The following is a 16503-nucleotide window of genomic DNA, read 5'->3' as shown; positions in this document are numbered from 1 at the left end:
TACACATACACATCCACCCACACCAAAACCCCAAATCCAGCTGGGCGTGGTGATGCACACTTAAGATCCTGATGACTCAGAAGGCGTAGGCAGGAGGATCACAAATTTGAGGCCAACCTTCGCCACTTAAAATCCGTGTCAAAATAAAAAGGACTGAGGATGTAGCTCAGTGGCTCAGTGGTCAGTGCCCCTGGGTTCAAGGTTCAATGCACCAAAACAAACAACTCCCCTCCAAAACAACAACAACAACACAACAACAACAAAACTCAAAGACCTCCCAAAATAAAAACAAAGAAAAATCAAATATATAAAAAAATCTCATAATTACTTAATTATTCATATTCTTCATTTCTTTCATCCTTCTGCCTTCACTCCTCAAAGCTCTGTTACGAACCTACTGCTCTTTTCCAGGCACAGTAACATAGTGAAGTATAGCCCCTACCGTTGTGGGTGGGGCTCACAGGTGCTAGGCAATGAATAAGTAAGTGATATCAGGTGATGAGGATCGAGAGTTCAAAACCAGCCTCAGCAAAAGAGGCGCAGTAAGCAACTCAGTGAGTCCCCGTCTCTAAATAAAATACAAAAAAGGGCCGAGGATGTGGCTCAGTAGTCGGGTGCCTCTGAGTTCAATCCCCAGTACCCCTGCCCCCCACCAAAAAAAAAAAGTGAGTGAGACTGAGCGCAGGGAGAAGGTTCTCTGGGAAGGAGGCAGATGATGCGGGCAGCAGGGAAGCCCGAGGCTCTGACTGCACATGGGGCCCACAGGTACCAAGGGAGAAGGACTTGACACGTTTTTTTCATTAGTCAGACGGGGGTGTGTGGGGATCAGGGAGCAAGAAAAATCATCCCATGCTGTGACAAGGACCCCTCTAGGCTGCACAGACAGGATGGAAACACCTTCCAGAGTCCTTGCGGTCAGGGTCACCTGGCCCAGAGTCACCCTCAGAGGCCTCTTGCAAGTCAGTTTCAGTGTGTCCTTTACCAGACGCCCTGTTCCTAGAACACGGCACCTTGGGGCTTCCTAACAGGCCACCGCGGGGTGGAACTCAGAGCCTGAAAGGCCCTCAGAGGCCCAACCTCTTATTCTGCAGATGTGGAAAGGTAGGGCCTGGCCACCCTTGCTTAAGGTGAAGAGCCATCTTTCAGAACCACTAGGTCCCTTTCCTGCAGTTCAGGGCCCTTTTTGTGGCACCTCACCAGGGATAGTTTAGGGACACCTGGCCTTTGCAGTCTGGCCTCAGTCAGGTGCAGACTCCCTGTGCAGGACGCTGACCCTCTGGTCTGGGGCCCAGGAAGGCCGGCTCCAGGTCTGCTGGGCTTGGGCCTCTCCTCCTCCCCCCAGTGCCCTGACACCAGTCCCTGAGTGCATCCTGGAGAACGCAGCCTTCACTTTCTCCCCACAGAGAAAGGAAAGTTCCTGGCCCTGGATTTAGGGGGGACTAACTTCCGGGTCCTCCTGGTGAAGATCAGAAGCGGACGGAGGTCAGTGCGAATGTACAACAAGATCTTTGCCATCCCCCTGGAGATCATGCAGGGCACTGGCGAGGAGGTGAGTGTAGGGAGGGAGTTTTGTGCCCCGTGGGCGCCGCTTGCACCCTGATGGGTGCCCAGTGGCATGGATGTGTCTCTCCCCGCAGCTGTTCGACCACATCGTGCAGTGCATCGCCGACTTCCTGGATTACATGGGCCTCAAGGGAGCCCGGCTGCCTTTGGGCTTCACCTTCTCCTTTCCCTGCAGGCAGATGAGCATTGACAAGGTGAGGCAGCTTGCGGTGGGGGGTTGGGGGGCGCTCTCCTCCTCTGGGGTAGCTCAGGTTTCCTCCCAGGCACTCTTGACTTGGTTGAGGAGTCGTAATTCAGAGCAGCTAGAAACACATGGTAGAATTTTTTTCTTTTTTTGTACCGGGGATTGAAGTCAGGGACATTCGACCACTGAGCCACATCCCCAGCCCTATTTTGTATTTGATTTAGAGACAGGTTCTCACTGAGTTGCTTAGTGCCTCACTGTGGCTGAGGCTGGCTTTGAACGTGGGATCCTCCTGTTTTAGTCTCCTGAGCTGCTGGGATTACAGTTGTGCATCACTAAGCTGGGCCATGGTGGAATATTTTAACGGTTAAAAAAAATGTGTGTGTGTTTTTTCTTGTTGTTGTTGTTCAAATCCAGAACTTGCTATTTATTAGCCATGTGACTTTGGATGATTTATTTAACTCTCTGTACTTTAATTTCCTCACTTAAAACATGAGGAGAGCTGGGCATGGTAGTGCACAATTGTAATCCCAGGGTTTGGGAGGTTGAGGCAGGAGGATGAAGAATTCAAGCCAGCCTCTGCAAAAAATGAGGCCCTAAGCAACTCAGTGAGACCCTGTCTCTAAATAAAATACAAAATAGGGCTGGTGTTGTAGCTCAGTGATCAAGTACCTCTGAGTTCAATCCCTTGTTCCCTTTCCCCCACAAAAATGAGGATAAATACACACCCTTTTTTAAAGGTATGTTTTATGGATTCCAAAATTTATCTGCAATTATATTTGAGGAACATTTTGTTCAGTGAAGGAATGTAACAGATCCCTGTCAAGTGATTTAGAAAGGTCTAGAAGGAGCATCATTGAAGAAGAAAACAAATAGCTATGGTTTATAGTGTATGAATTATTTATTTAAAAACGTACATAGGCATAGAGAAAAAGATCTGGAAGGTTTCCTGCTGGACCAATAGTAGAGATGACCTCCTAGTAGTAGAGGCGATGGGGAGTCAGAAGGGAATGCATTCTTGTCAGTCGTGTTTTAGTTCTTTAAAGAGGATCCTATCCCTGTGTCACTGTGGCCCTAGGAATCAATACACTGTGGTGGTGGTGGGGGGAGCTGTGTGCGGAGCTGTCCACGGTCCTGAAGGGCTGATGGGCTCCAGGACACAGCTGTGTTTCTGACCTGGGGCACTGGGTTTCTAGGGCCTCTTCTTCCAGCTGTTCTGACAAGTTTGTTCTGACAAGATGAGCAAGTGGGCAGCTGGGAACAAAACCGCCCAGGGCTGGAGGAAAAATGAGATGAAAAGTAGATAACATTTTTTTGTGTAACTGCAGTTTACAAGAGAGAGGTATTTCAGTTGGGCTGTCTCTCTGATTTGTCTACACATGTCAAGCAGGAAAGGAGCAAAGTGGCCCAGTTTCTTGAAGACTGAGGAGAAAAGGAGGGAGACCGGGGCTTGCTGGCCGAGGGCCTCAGGGTGAGGTGGTATCGAGCCACAGGGGTGGGGCACCTCTCCTTCCCAAGACCTCTCTTGGTCCAGATTCCCCAGCTCTGCCAGCTGTCCCCTCTCCTGACTTTCTGGGCTGCAGAGCTAGGGCTAGAGTGCCATCTGCTTCAGGTGAACAGGACAACCTTGGGCTTCTCTTTAAAATTAAAATACTTCTCAAAATTGTAAAATAGCCGGGCATGGTGGCGCATGCCTATAATCCCAGCTCCGGAGGCTGAGGCAGGAGGATCACAAGTTCAAAGCCAGTCTCAGCAACTTAGCGAGGGCCTAAGCATTTCAGTGAGATCCTGTCTCTAAATAAAATATAAAAAAGGGCTGTGGATGTGTCTCAGTGGTTAAGCACCCCTGGGTTCAATCCCTGGTACCAAAACAAAACAAACAAACAAACAAAAAACCTAAAATAGTGTTTCAGATCTTTTTCCAGGTTCATGTGCATATGTAATTTTTCAAAATAAAAATAGAATGATTCACTATCTGTATTTGTTTACTGAGCTTTCACTTAACAGTGCCTAAGGGACATTGTTCTCAAACATCCAGTGTTCTCCTGCAGCATACTTTAAGTGGCAGAATAACATTTTTTATATTCCTGCATAAGATGATAGGTCTCCTGGATATCGTTGCAATCATAGGATGCCTCTAGTTTCTTTGTTCTTGTGGAACAATGCTTTGTCAAACATATAACTGCACCTTTGATCCCATCTCAATCCATCCTAGGGTGAATTAGAAGTGGGACTTCTTTTCTGATCCCGTGCTTTGATTCTGTGCAGTAATGGCAGGGAACATGGCTGACCCTTGAAGAATAGGAATCGTGGCAGTGACTCCACACAGTGCTAGACCTTGTCCGGGCATCCTGCTCAGTGACACCTCCGTGCTGTGTTAGGGCTGCAGAGGCAGAAACACAATCAAAAGCCCGCCTGCTTGGCTCGCCATCAAATTGTCAGTGTCTAGTAGAAGTCGAAGTTCATGGTGGTCCTTGTGAACTATGGCTCAGATGAATTTCCCCTCCTTTCTTTCAGGGAACACTCATAGGGTGGACCAAAGGCTTCAAGGCCACCGACTGTGAAGGGGAGGATGTGGTGGACATGCTCAGAGAAGCCATCAAGAGGAGAAATGTAGGCCATGTGTTGAGTCTCATGCCTGACCTTGCCCCCTTCCCCTTGGCCCTCTGCTCTGCCACCCTAGTCCCCGTGACTCCTCCACATCCTGCTTCCAGTAGAACTTCCTCCTTTGCAGGAGTTCGACCTGGACATAGTTGCGGTTGTGAATGACACAGTGGGGACCATGATGACCTGTGGGTATGAAGATCCTAACTGTGAGATTGGCTTGATTGCAGGTAAGTGGTTAGACAATTGCCTGGACTACTATGTTGAGAGCAGTTCTGAGGCCAGATCATAGGCAAGGGAAAAAATGGTAGTTTACAGATGTCACATGTTTGCTAATCCCATCCCAATCCTTAAGAGATTCTCACATAGCAAGAGGTGGTGCGGGTGGGGCAACTCACTATTTCTCCATTATGCAGAGGCTCTGTCCAAGGCAGAGAAGAAATTAATTAAGATTGGGATTCCAGGTTGCCTAATTTTGAAATCTCCACTTAGTATCTTCTTCCAATAAGGGTTCTAAGTCAGCTGATCCTTTTTGTTGAGGAAGGAGATGACATAGAAAGAAGGGATTTTCAAATGATGGCTTTGGGACAAGACTTTCTTAGGAAGAAAGAGACCAGAATTGAATCACTCTGGACCCCATGTGCACCACCTTGTTTCTCTGGTTCTTAGGGTACGTAGGAAGGAGATGATTTGGAAAGAAAATGAGAAGAGGGGAAGAGAGTGGCCTGAAACAATACAGACATTTTAGGGACCTTTGGAAGAAGTTTGGCAGTGATTAAGGCCAAGGGTAGATTCCAAATAGGAACAACCTTCTCTAAGAGGTTGAGGGACACGTGGGATTTGAACAGGTGAAGATGTGAACAAACGTCACTCCAGGTGACAGGCACAGACTGAGTAGTGACAGAACCTGGGAAGTTGTTCCAGAGGGTTGTTTGGACATCTTGAACATGAGCAGCAGGCAGAACAAAGAGGTGCAGATTGGCTTCACCTCCCTCAAACCCTTACCTAGTTTGCTTATCCAAGACTAGCTGATTCCTTCTGCTCCCTTCCAGCTTTGGCTTCTAATTCTATGACTCTGGGGAAGCTCTGTGGTTTTGATAAAGATGATGAAAATAAGCCGGGTGCGGTGGCTCATGCCTGTAATTCCTGTAATCTCCTGTGGCTCAGGCGGCTGAGGCAGGAGGATCATGTGTTCAAAGCCAGCCTCAGCAATGGCGAAGCACTAAGCAACTCAGTGAGACCCTGTCTCTAAATAAAATACAAAAGAGGGCTGGGGATGTGGCTCAGTGGTCGAGTGCCCCTGAGTTCAATCCCTGGTACCAAAAAAAAAAAAAAAAAACCAGAGAGAAATGATGACGACGTCAGGTACCATTTATATTGAATACTTATAAATATCACCTCATTTTTTATTTATAAAAAATTCATAAGTCAGGCCTTATTTCTTTTATTTTTATTTTTTGGGAGGGAGGGTACTAGGGATATACAATATTCAAACAGGCCTTGTCTCGTGGCCCCCTAGATCTAGCTCATCCCTCCTGCAGATGAGAAAACTCAGTCAGAGAGAATAAGCAACCTGCCCAGCTCCCAAAGTAGGTAAGGATTTGAGTGAAGTGAAGCCTCTACCTGGCATTGAAGCCATCTCAGCAGATCTGCATCTTTTTGTTCTGCCTGCTGCTTATATTCAAGGTGCCCAGACAACCCTCTGGAACAACTTCCCCAGGCCAGCCAGCTGAGTACAGAGCTGGATTCATCCAGTCCTGTGGTGCTGGGGATTGAACCCAGGGCCTTGTGCACTTGTGCATGTGAAGCAAGCACTCTACCAACTGAGCTCTATCCCAGCCCTCCAATCCTGATTCTTATTCACTGCCCCACGCTGCCCAAGACCTCATGGTGTCTTAGAGAATTAAATTCCCTTCACAATTTCTTCTAGGGACAGGAAGCAACATGTGCTACATGGAGGAGTTGCGGAACATCGAGCTGGTGGACGGGGATGAGGGCAAGATGTGTATCAACACAGAGTGGGGAGGATTTGGAGACAATGGCTGCATAGATGACATCCGGACCCAGTACGACAAGGAGGTGGACGAGGGGTCCTTGAATCCTGGCAAACAGAGGTGAAGAGGGCTGATGTGGACACTTACACAGGGTGTGCAGGGAGCAACTTTACAGGGCCTAAAGGCGGGTGCTATTTCTGTATTGTTGACATGATAGCTTTGCATGTTTATTATAACTCTCCATCAGCTGTCAATGCAATGAAAGAAAAATATGATGTTTCCCACAGGTAGAAGGAAGGTGTCTCCTTTTCTAATTTCCAGAAGGAACCATAAGGGCTAGTCTTGGCTCTGGAAGCAAGGGAGAGCTGTCACAGGTCTACTCACTGGGGCTGGGGGCAGAGCAGGGGTGTGCTGGCTTAATGAGCTCTCTGGGATGGACGCTTAATCAGTCCACTTTAGAAATCGACATCCTTGGTCTTTTAAGATCTGCTACCAGGTTGGTGATCTCTGGACTAGGGGACGGGAAAGCGGGCCCCTGTGGTGGATGGGGAGGGAGGGCTTGTTCTCAAGGGCAACAGCATGTCACATCATGGGTCACCATCCATGGCAAGGTATATACCAATTACTCATCACACTAAAAACACTAGAAAAAATGACTTTTAAAAAATTGGGACTAGATTTTCTCTTGCACGGTGATATGCCTGCTGGAGTGGGGGAGAGAGTGGTAGATTGGGCTGTTATATGAGGCTTTGATGATTGACGTGGGCCCACAAACTGGAACAGGGGGTGGCAAACCCCTTCTGCAGAGCACCAGGTGGTAACTGTTTTTGCAGGCCAAAGGGTCTTTATTACAATCAAGACTCAGTATCTGCATATCAAATTAAGGGGAAATACAGATATATTGACACTGGGAGGGTGGGCAGGTAGGATGTGATGAGATGCCTGGGCCAGGGACACCTTCGTGACTGTTCCTAGAATGTTGTCTAGAGGAGGCTCAGGCAAGGCTAGGACCAGCCCTTATGGCCCCTTGCCTGCCTCTGGCATCAGTCTTTGTCCCTGGAAGGTAGGTGAGCTTTGGTAAGGCCGGCTAAATAGGAATTTCTCCAAAAAGAAGGGACTTTCTTTGTTTTGGATTTTGTTTTTGGTACCAGGGTTTAAATCCAGGGGTGCTTTACTACTGAGCCACATCCCCAGCCCTTTTGAATTTTTATTTTGAGACAAGGTCTAAGTTGCTGAGGCTGGCTTTGAACTTGCGATCCTCCTACCTCAGCCTCTGCAACTGCTGGGATTACAGGCATGCGCCTCTGCACCTGGTGGAACCTTATCGCTGCATCCCAAGTATCAAGGCTCTTCTTGATACTTGGGGCAGATACAAGGGGCAGAGTCCTTGTGTCATAATTTTGTGTTTGTATCCACTGGGGCCCGTGTTTTGGGACTGACAGTTTAAGGGCCGAACACTTGAATTGGCCTCGCAGTCACCATTCTTCTTCTGTCCTGGTGTTGGTTTCTTAGGCTGAAAGATCCCGTATCCTTTAGAGAGCAGGAGCCCAGCATGGAAGCCTCAGGCGTGCTCCTATCTCCATTGGCCTCTGCAGCCAATGAGAGCCCAGCTCTGCATAGTTGTTGGGATACCCTGCAGCCATTGTTCACCTACCTGGGCAGAGTGTCTTCTGGGTGCCTCGCTGCTTCCCAAGCCCCCTTTTCCCTTGCTGTTTGCCCTCCAGGAGCTCACACTCTGGTGGAAAGAGAGAAGAACTAACATTTTTTGTGCACATTTTATGTGAAGGTAGTTTCAATGTACATGCAGGTAGATGAATTCTAGTGGAATAAATGGCTTCATACAAAGCCAAGGAGACCCTCTAATAGATCCGATTTGCAGCAAAGCCAGAGAGAACGGGCTTTGGTGCCAAGAGCAGGACTAGGTTTTGCTCAGTGCGTCCGGCGCCCCAGATGCTTGCCTTCTGTTATTCTGTGGGTCCCTGATTGGCAGGAGGGCTCCCAGTCCTTGCTTACCTCTCAGTGGGATGCGGGAGAGCTGGACTGGTTCCTGGTGCACATGGCAGAATCCTGCCTTCCCACAGCACACTCTTTTCTGCCTTGCATCTGGAGAGAGCCTCTCCAGGCCTCCACTGCCCCAGGCCCGCCCTGAACCACTGGCAACGGTATGCCTTCCACACCGGGCCCAGGGTGCATTTTCAAAGCCACTTGCCATCACTGATTTTCCTGTCCTTACCCACTTATCCCTGTTCTCCAAACAGATATGAGAAAATGACCAGTGGCATGTACCTGGGGGAGATCGTGCGGCAGATCCTGATTGACCTGACCAAACAGGGTCTCCTCTTCCGAGGGCAGATTTCAGAGCGACTCCGGACCAGGGGCATCTTTGAAACCAAGTTCCTGTCCCAGATTGAAAGGTGACATGTGATCAAGTTTACCTGCTGTGTGTGAAACGTTCCAAATGGGATGTGATGTCATCATGCCAGGCTCCAGTAGGGTTCAGAATTTAAAATTAAAACATCATGGCCCTATTTGGGTGGGGGCTGATGCCTGGGCTGCTCCCTCTCCCCAGCTGTAAAAGATCACAGTCCCAAGGTCCCTGAGTGTGGCCGAGAGGCCAGCGGATGGCTTGAGTGGGCCTCAGAGTCCTTAGCAGAAATGACCAACTCCAGGAGTTAGATTAAGGCCAAAAAGTAATCTTCTTTTATTCCTGAAATGATGATCTGTCCATAATACAAAAGTCTTAAAAAAAATCACCCATATGTTCACTACCAAATAATGATATTTTGCTAGGTGTGGTGGTGCATGCCTATAATCCCAACATCTTGGGATGCTGAGGCAGGAGGATGGCAAGTTCAAAGTCATCTCAGCAACTTAGTGAGGCCCCTAAGCAACTTAGTGAGACCCTGTCTCTAAATAAAATATAAAAAAAGGGTTGGGGATGTGGCTCAGGGGTTAAGCACCCCTGAGTTCAATCCCTGGTACCCAAAACAACAACAATAAACAAAAAATAAAAACAAAAAACCAAATATAGTTTTGATTTTTATATATTGTATTTCCTTTTAAGTTCTTGACTACATATAAAGATGTTTTCACAATTGCAGTCATATTATATATATCAGAGGTAGAGGAAATAGTAAAATGAACTCAGTGTTTCCATCACCACCATCATTGATGATCAATTCATGGCTGAACTGGGTTCATCTGTACAATTTTGTACCCACCTCTGGGTTAGCTTAATTTGAAATAAATCCCATGTTTTATGTCATCTCAAATATAAATATTTCAAAATGTATTTCTAAAATATGAGTTCACTACAAAAGCACGACCATAGCACCTTTACCATGCCTGAATAGGAAATGATAAGCCTTAATCTCAAAATATCTTCTAGTGTTCCCACTTCCTGAATTGCCCAAAGATAGTGATTTAAATAGTTGTTTGCATCTGTAACAAGGTCCATGCATGGCATTTGGCTGATATGTTTCTAAAATCTGTTTTCATCTACAGCTTTCCCACCCTTTCTTGTTTCTCTTTAAAACATATTTGTTGAGGAAGCTATCATCTTATGTTTCCTATATTCTAGACTTTTCTGATTATAGCAATTAGCATTTTTCTCTGTCTCTTGTATTTTCTGAAAAACTTACAGCTAGATCGAGATGCTTGGTTAATTCAGTGTTGAATTTTGGACAAGCATATTTCATAGGTGGTACTGAGCTGTCTGTCTGTCTTCTGTGATATCACCAGTCGTTGATGTTCATTGCTCTAGCCTCCTGAGTAGCTGGGATTATAGGCATGCACCACCACACACAGCGAATTTTTTTTTAACCATACAAATGTTATTCATTTATTTTTTTAAAATTTTTTATTTATTTTTTAGTTTTCGGCAGACATATCATCTTTGTATGTGGTGCTGAGGATCGAACCCGGGCCACATGCATGTCAGGCGAGCGCGCTACCGCTTGAGCCACATCCCCAGCCCCTTCACTTATTTTTTTAAAAAAAGTTTTAAGTATATGGGTAAGCAAAAGGAAGAAAATAAGATGTCGGTAATCCTACCAACATCTGAATAGCTTTCCTTCTGTTTTCTTGTTTTTGAGTTGTGTGGTGGTTTTTTGTTTTATTTTGGCCTGTGCATGACATTAAAACAAACCAAAAACCAAGGGCAAACATAATATTTTATTATCTATTCTTTACTATGTCATGAATATTTTCCATGGCATTAAATATTCTCAAAAACTTAGCAATCTTGTTAAGTTTCTGAGGCTGGCCTCAAACTTGTAATCCTCCTGCCTCGGCCTCCTGAGTTGCTGGGATTATAGGTACGTACCTGCTCAATCCTTTTTCTGGCCACGTAAGTTATTTCACAGTTATTCTTTCTTGACCACACACATCTTCCCTGAGTATCTCTGAGACAGTCAAGGATTAACTTCACATTGTTTAGGTTGATATTCAGAGCTCTGTGTAAGTATCACCGTTACCACTAGTTTCCTGGGAAATAATTAGGGTCTAGACTTGAGGCCAGTCTGTCCCTATGACGACAGTTTCTCTGCATAAATTTACAGTCCTTTTTGGTGCCCACCCCTTTTCTTATTTGGTACCAGGGATTGAAACCAGAAGTGCTTAACCACTGAGCTATTCCCCAGCTCTTTTTTAATATTTAATTTAGAGACTGGGTCTCGCTGAGTTTCTTAGGGCCTCGTTAAGTTGCAGAGACTGGCTTTGAACTTGCAATCCTCCTGCCTCAGCCTGCTGAGCTGCTGGGATGACAGGCGTGCGCTACCACACCCAGCTAAGTATTTTATCTTCATTTGTTCCCTTACTCATTGAATGTACTCAGCCCTGTGCTGGCTTCGGCTAAGAATATAGCTCTATTGTAGTTAGGAAGAGAAAGCAGATAATCAGAAAAAGTTAAGCAGAGGGACTGGAGTTGTGGCTCAGTGGTACAGCACTTGCCTAGCATGTGTGAAGCACTGGGTTTTATATAAATAAATGAATAAAATAAAGGTCTGTAAACAACTAAAAAATTAAAAAAAAAAGTTAAGCAGAAAGAAAATTTGGCCCCCAATGAATGGGGGCAGAGTCCTGGAGCTGGCCCTTGGGAGAGTGCTAGAGTTGGTGGGAGGGGGCTTGTGTTTGAACCTCTCTTCTCTGTTGTCTGAGAAGGCAGGTCTCCAGCACTCTGAACCTCAGACTCTTCTTCTAAAAAAATGGGCCTCTGGTATATTGGTTGCTGACTCTAACAATTAATGCCTAGTGAGATGAGGGGTGTGAGCATTCCTCACACCAGAGGTGCTCACACTTTGCTCTTTAAAGATGATGGAACTTTTTGGGCTGGTGGAGCCTCTTGAGTCTCAGCTTCTAAGCATTCTGTTCCAGCTTCGCCTTTGCCTGGATCATTTTCTCTTTCTTCCCGCCAGGACATGCGTGGGGGGGGGCAGGGGAGTGTGGTCAAGCTGCCCAGGTTCCAGAGCCCCAGCAAACAGGGGCTGACACCCTCCTCTGCTTGCCCACAGCGACCGGCTGGCCCTCCTCCAGGTCCGGAGGATCCTGCAGCAGCTGGGCCTGGATAGCACGTGTGAGGACAGCATCGTGGTGAAGGAGGTGTGTGGAGCTGTGTCCCGCAGGGCGGCCCAGCTCTGTGGCGCAGGCCTGGCTGCCATCGTGGAAAAGAGGAGAGAAGACCAGGGACTGGAGCACCTGAAGATCACCGTGGGCGTGGACGGCACCCTGTACAAGCTGCACCCTCAGTGAGTGGCCCTGGGAGCTGGGAATGGGGTGGGGCAGGAGCTGTGCTGGCGGTCAACATAGGAGAGGTGCCCCCACCCTTGGCTGGCAGGGGGCTGGCACGGGTAGGAAGGACAGGGTCAAATCAGAGACAAGAAGGGAGTCTGGGTGCCTCTGCTTCTTGGTGGCACCGTGTGGGAATATTAGCCAACCTCTCCAAACCCCAGGCTTCTCCTCTGTGACAGGCCAGCCCCAGTGATCCCTACCTCTCAGGGCAAAATGCACGTGGGTTAAATGAATTAATTTGTGTCAAGTGCTCTCTGCATCGTACTTGAAAACCATGTTATTATATTCCCACTTGACCCCACAGGGTAGTAAAGAGACCTGATTATTTTGCAGGGCACAGAGCTCTTGTCCAATATGAGCTGGTGATAATTTTCTTAGCTCAGAGTCCTGGGACAGAAGGACGAAAAGCCTCTGTTGCAAAACGTGGGTTTGACTCTTGGCTCCACCCAGTGGAGGCTGGGAGGCCTCCGGCTGCTTGGCACCCTCTTTGAGCCTCAGTTCTTTTTGTAGAATGAGGACGGAAATCTTACCCACCTCATACGTTGTTGTGGGGATTAGTTTTAAATAGCTTTAATAATGAAAGCTATTATTTTGTTTAGTGTTTTGCATTTATTTGGTAAAAATGTGATGAAATAGCTCGCTTCTAAAATTTCCATTTGTGTTGAACTGTATTCACGGAGACATTGATGTTATGGTGAGCCTCAACCGCTAGCCCTTGCTCTGCTGTGGGTAATTGACGGGCATCTTCTCTTGGTGTTCTCCTGGGGGTCACAGAGTTTTGGTCTGGTCCCTTGAATCAAAACTTGAACAAGGGATAGGAACCATATGATTATTTCAATGGGTGCAAAGAACTTGATAAAATCTAGCACTCATCATAATAAAAGCCCTCCACAAACTAGGAATAAAGAAATTTCCTTAACCTTGTAAAAGGCATCTGTGTAAACCCACAGCTAACGTATGGAATGGTAAAAGAGTGGGCGATCGCCTGTAACCCTAGCAGCTTGGGAGGCTGAGGCAGGAGGATCGCGAGTTCAAAGCCAGCCTCAACAACTGAGGGAGGCCCTAAGCAACTCAGTGAGACCCTGTCTCTAAATAAAATACATAATGGCGCTGGGGATGTGGCACAGTGGTCGAGTGCCCCTGAATTCAATCCCAGGTCGCTGGCTTCCCAAAAGAGCTGGTGTTTTGCTTTTAAGCTCAGGGACAAGTCAAAGAAGTACACTCTCACCACTGTTGCTCAGCAGTGTCCTGTCTCGAGTGTGGCCACCAGCTGATCGCATGGCTTTTTATCTCTCAGACAAGGATTGATTCATGAGTGAGGCTTTCAGAATCCAGACTAAAAATATGTGACCCTCAAGGGGAAAATCAATATCGAATCTAGCCATGGCAGTGAGGGAAGAAAAGTTTTCAAAGAACATTCTATTGGAAAGGCCAAGGGAAAACTGTCTTTATTTGCAAATGACATGATTTCATATAGAGAAAGTCCTAAGGAATCCACACACACACTCAAAAAATAATACTCAAGCTAGTAGACAGGTTCAGCAAAGTTCAGGATGCAAAATGGATACACCAAAGTCAATTGTACCTGGGAATGGTGGCACATGTCAATCCAGCTCCTCAGCAGGCTGAGACAGGAGGCTCCCACGTTTGAGGCCAGCCTGGGCAATTTGGTGACACCCTGCCTCATAAAATAAAATAAAATGAAGAGGGCTGGGGATGTAGATCAGTGGTAGAGCACCCCGGGTTTAGTCCCTGGTACAACAATAAGAACAGTGAAAAAGTCAATTGTACTTTATATACTTTCAATGAACAGCCTAAAAATGAAACTAAGACAGCAATTCCTGGGACTGGGGTTGTGGCTCAGTGGTAGAGAGCTTGCCTAGCACATGTGAGGTACTGGGTTCGATCCTAAGCATCACATAAAAATAAATAAATAGGGCTGGGGATATAGCTCAGTTGGTAGAGTGCTTGCCTCCCATGCACAAGGCCCTGGGTTCAATGCTCAGCACCACGCACACAAAATAATAAATAAAATAAAAATAAAAAAATAAAAGAAAGCAATTCCACTTACAATAGCATCAAAAGAACAGAATACTTAGGAATACACTTAACCAAAGAAGTATAAGATTTTTACTCTGAAAATTGCAAAACATCTAAAGACAATAAAGAAGAAATAATATAGGTAAATGGAGAGACATCTCATGTTCATGGACTGAAGGACTTAATATTACTATGAGAGCAATAATACCCAAATTGATCTACAGATTCCACATAATCCCTATCAATATCCCATCTGGGCTGGGTTTGCAGCTCAGTAGTGAAGCACTTGCCCAACAGGTGTGAGGCCCTGGCCTCCATCCCCAGCACTGGGGCGGGGGGATCCAATTGGTTATTTTGGAGAAATTGTCAAGTTGCTCCTAAAATTCATGTGTATTCAATGTAAGGCCCCAGAACAGCCCCAACAATCTTGAATAATAAGAGAGTTGTAGGGCTGGGGTCGTAGTTCAGTGATAAAGCGCTTGCCTAGGATGGTGTGAGACGCTGGGTTTGATTCTCAGTACTACATGTAAATAAATTAATTAATTAAAGGTCCATTGACAACTAAAAAAAAATATTTTTTAAAGTTTTCAAACTCACATTTCCTGATTTTAAAATCAGTGATTAAGTCAGTATGGTACTGGCATAAATACAGACATATAAATCAATGGAATGTAATTGACAATCCAGAAATAAACCCTTATATATAGGTCAATTGATTTTTGATAAAGGCACCAAAGCCATTCCATGGCAAAAGCCCAGTCTTTTCAACCCACGGTGTGACAACTGGGTAGACACCAACAAGAATACAGAGTAGGACACCTGCCTCCCACCACACATGGCAGTTAACTCAAAATGAATCCAAGCCCTAATGGAGGAGCTGAAACTGAAAAATCTTAGAGGAAAACGTTATGTAAATCTTTGTGACCTTGGATGAGATAATGGTTTCTTAAATCTGACATAAAAAGAAAAAAGAAATAAGCCACAATAACCAAAAAAAAGACAAATTGTACTTTATCAAAAATTAAAAATGGGACTGGGGCTGTGGCTCAGGGGCAGAGCGCTCGCCTAGCATGCATGAGGCATGGGGTTCAACCCTCAGCACCACATAAAAATAAAATAAAGGTAATGTGTCCACCTACAACTTAAAAAAAAATTTTTTTAAATGTGCCAGGTGAGATAGCACATGCCTGTAATCCCAGCAGCTTGGGAGTTTGACACAGGAGGATCAGGAGTTCAAAGCCAGCCTCAGCAAAGGCCAGGCACTAAGCAACTCAGTGAGACCCTGTCTCTAAATAAAATGCAAAATAGGGCTGGGGATGTGGCTCAGTGGTCAAGTGTCCCTGAGTTCAATTCCTGGTACCCCGCCCCCTGCCCCCCCCAAATTAAAAAATGTTGCTGGGAGCAGTGGCGAATGCCTGTAATCCCAGTGGCTTGAGAGTCTGAGACAGGAGGATTGTGAGTTCAAGGCCAACCTCAGCAACTTAGTGAGGCCCTGAGCAACCCAATGAGACCCTGTCTCTAAATAAAATACAAAAAACGGGCTGGGGGTGTGGTTCAGTGGTTAAGTGACCCTGGGTTCAATCCACTGTACCTAAATAAATAAATAAATAAGAAGAAATGTTGTGCTTCAGAGGACACCACAAAGAAGAGACAACTCACAAAATAAGAGAAAATATTTGTAAATCATATATCTGACAAGGGACTCATATCTAGAAAAGATTATTTAGGACTCAACTTAAAAAGACAAATTACCCAAATAGCAAACGGTTGAAGGCTGTGCAGTCATCTCTAAAGAAGATACACAAATGGCTATGAGCACAGGAAAAGGTGCACAATATCTTAGTCCTAGGAAAATGCAAATTGGCCATAGGATAACATCTCCCCCCCCCATGTCTATTAGGTGACAGACACAATAGCAACTGTTGCTGAGGATGTGATCCAGTTGGAACCCCCATTCACTGAGGAGGGAACACAAACTGATGTGACTACTCTGGGAAACAATTTGACAGTTCCTAAAAGAGATAAACGTAGAATCACTCTGTAACCCAGCACAGAATCACTCTATGACCCAGCAATCCTATTCCTAGGTGTACCCAAGAGAACTGAAAACCTATTTCCACAAAAGAACCCATAGCAAGATGATTCATAAGAGCTAAAAAGTGGGAAACAACCCAAGTGTCTATCAGCTGATAAGTCAATAAACAAAATATCATATAATTCTATAATGGAATATTATTGTGCCATAAAAAGAGAGTGAAGTACGGACACATGGACAATATTGGTGCCCCTTGAAAATATGTTCAATGACCAAAGTCAGACAGTAAAGGCTAC

At 45.9% G+C, this 16503-nt stretch overlaps 1 protein-coding gene across 3 annotated transcripts in view; it reads left to right on the top strand.

Moving 5' to 3' along the window:
- The window catches only part of Hkdc1 (hexokinase domain containing 1), a 73626-nt gene that overhangs the window by 29191 nt on the left and 27932 nt on the right, over positions 1-16503 (top strand). For all 3 annotated transcript variants that reach the window (XM_005325960.4, XM_078041122.1, XM_078041130.1), the window contains exons 11-17: positions 1404-1549; positions 1638-1757; positions 4265-4360; positions 4482-4581; positions 6282-6465; positions 8604-8759; positions 11856-12089. In XM_005325960.4, coding sequence (XP_005326017.1) covers positions 1404-1549; positions 1638-1757; positions 4265-4360; positions 4482-4581; positions 6282-6465; positions 8604-8759; positions 11856-12089 — 1036 coding nt within the window. The remainder of the gene's footprint in view (positions 1-1403; positions 1550-1637; positions 1758-4264; positions 4361-4481; positions 4582-6281; positions 6466-8603; positions 8760-11855; positions 12090-16503) is intronic.

Source organism: Ictidomys tridecemlineatus, chromosome 1 (assembly GCF_052094955.1).
Source record: "Ictidomys tridecemlineatus isolate mIctTri1 chromosome 1, mIctTri1.hap1, whole genome shotgun sequence".
Taxonomy (NCBI): Eukaryota; Metazoa; Chordata; class Mammalia; order Rodentia; family Sciuridae; genus Ictidomys; species Ictidomys tridecemlineatus.
This window is presented reverse-complemented; position numbering and strand designations above follow the sequence as displayed.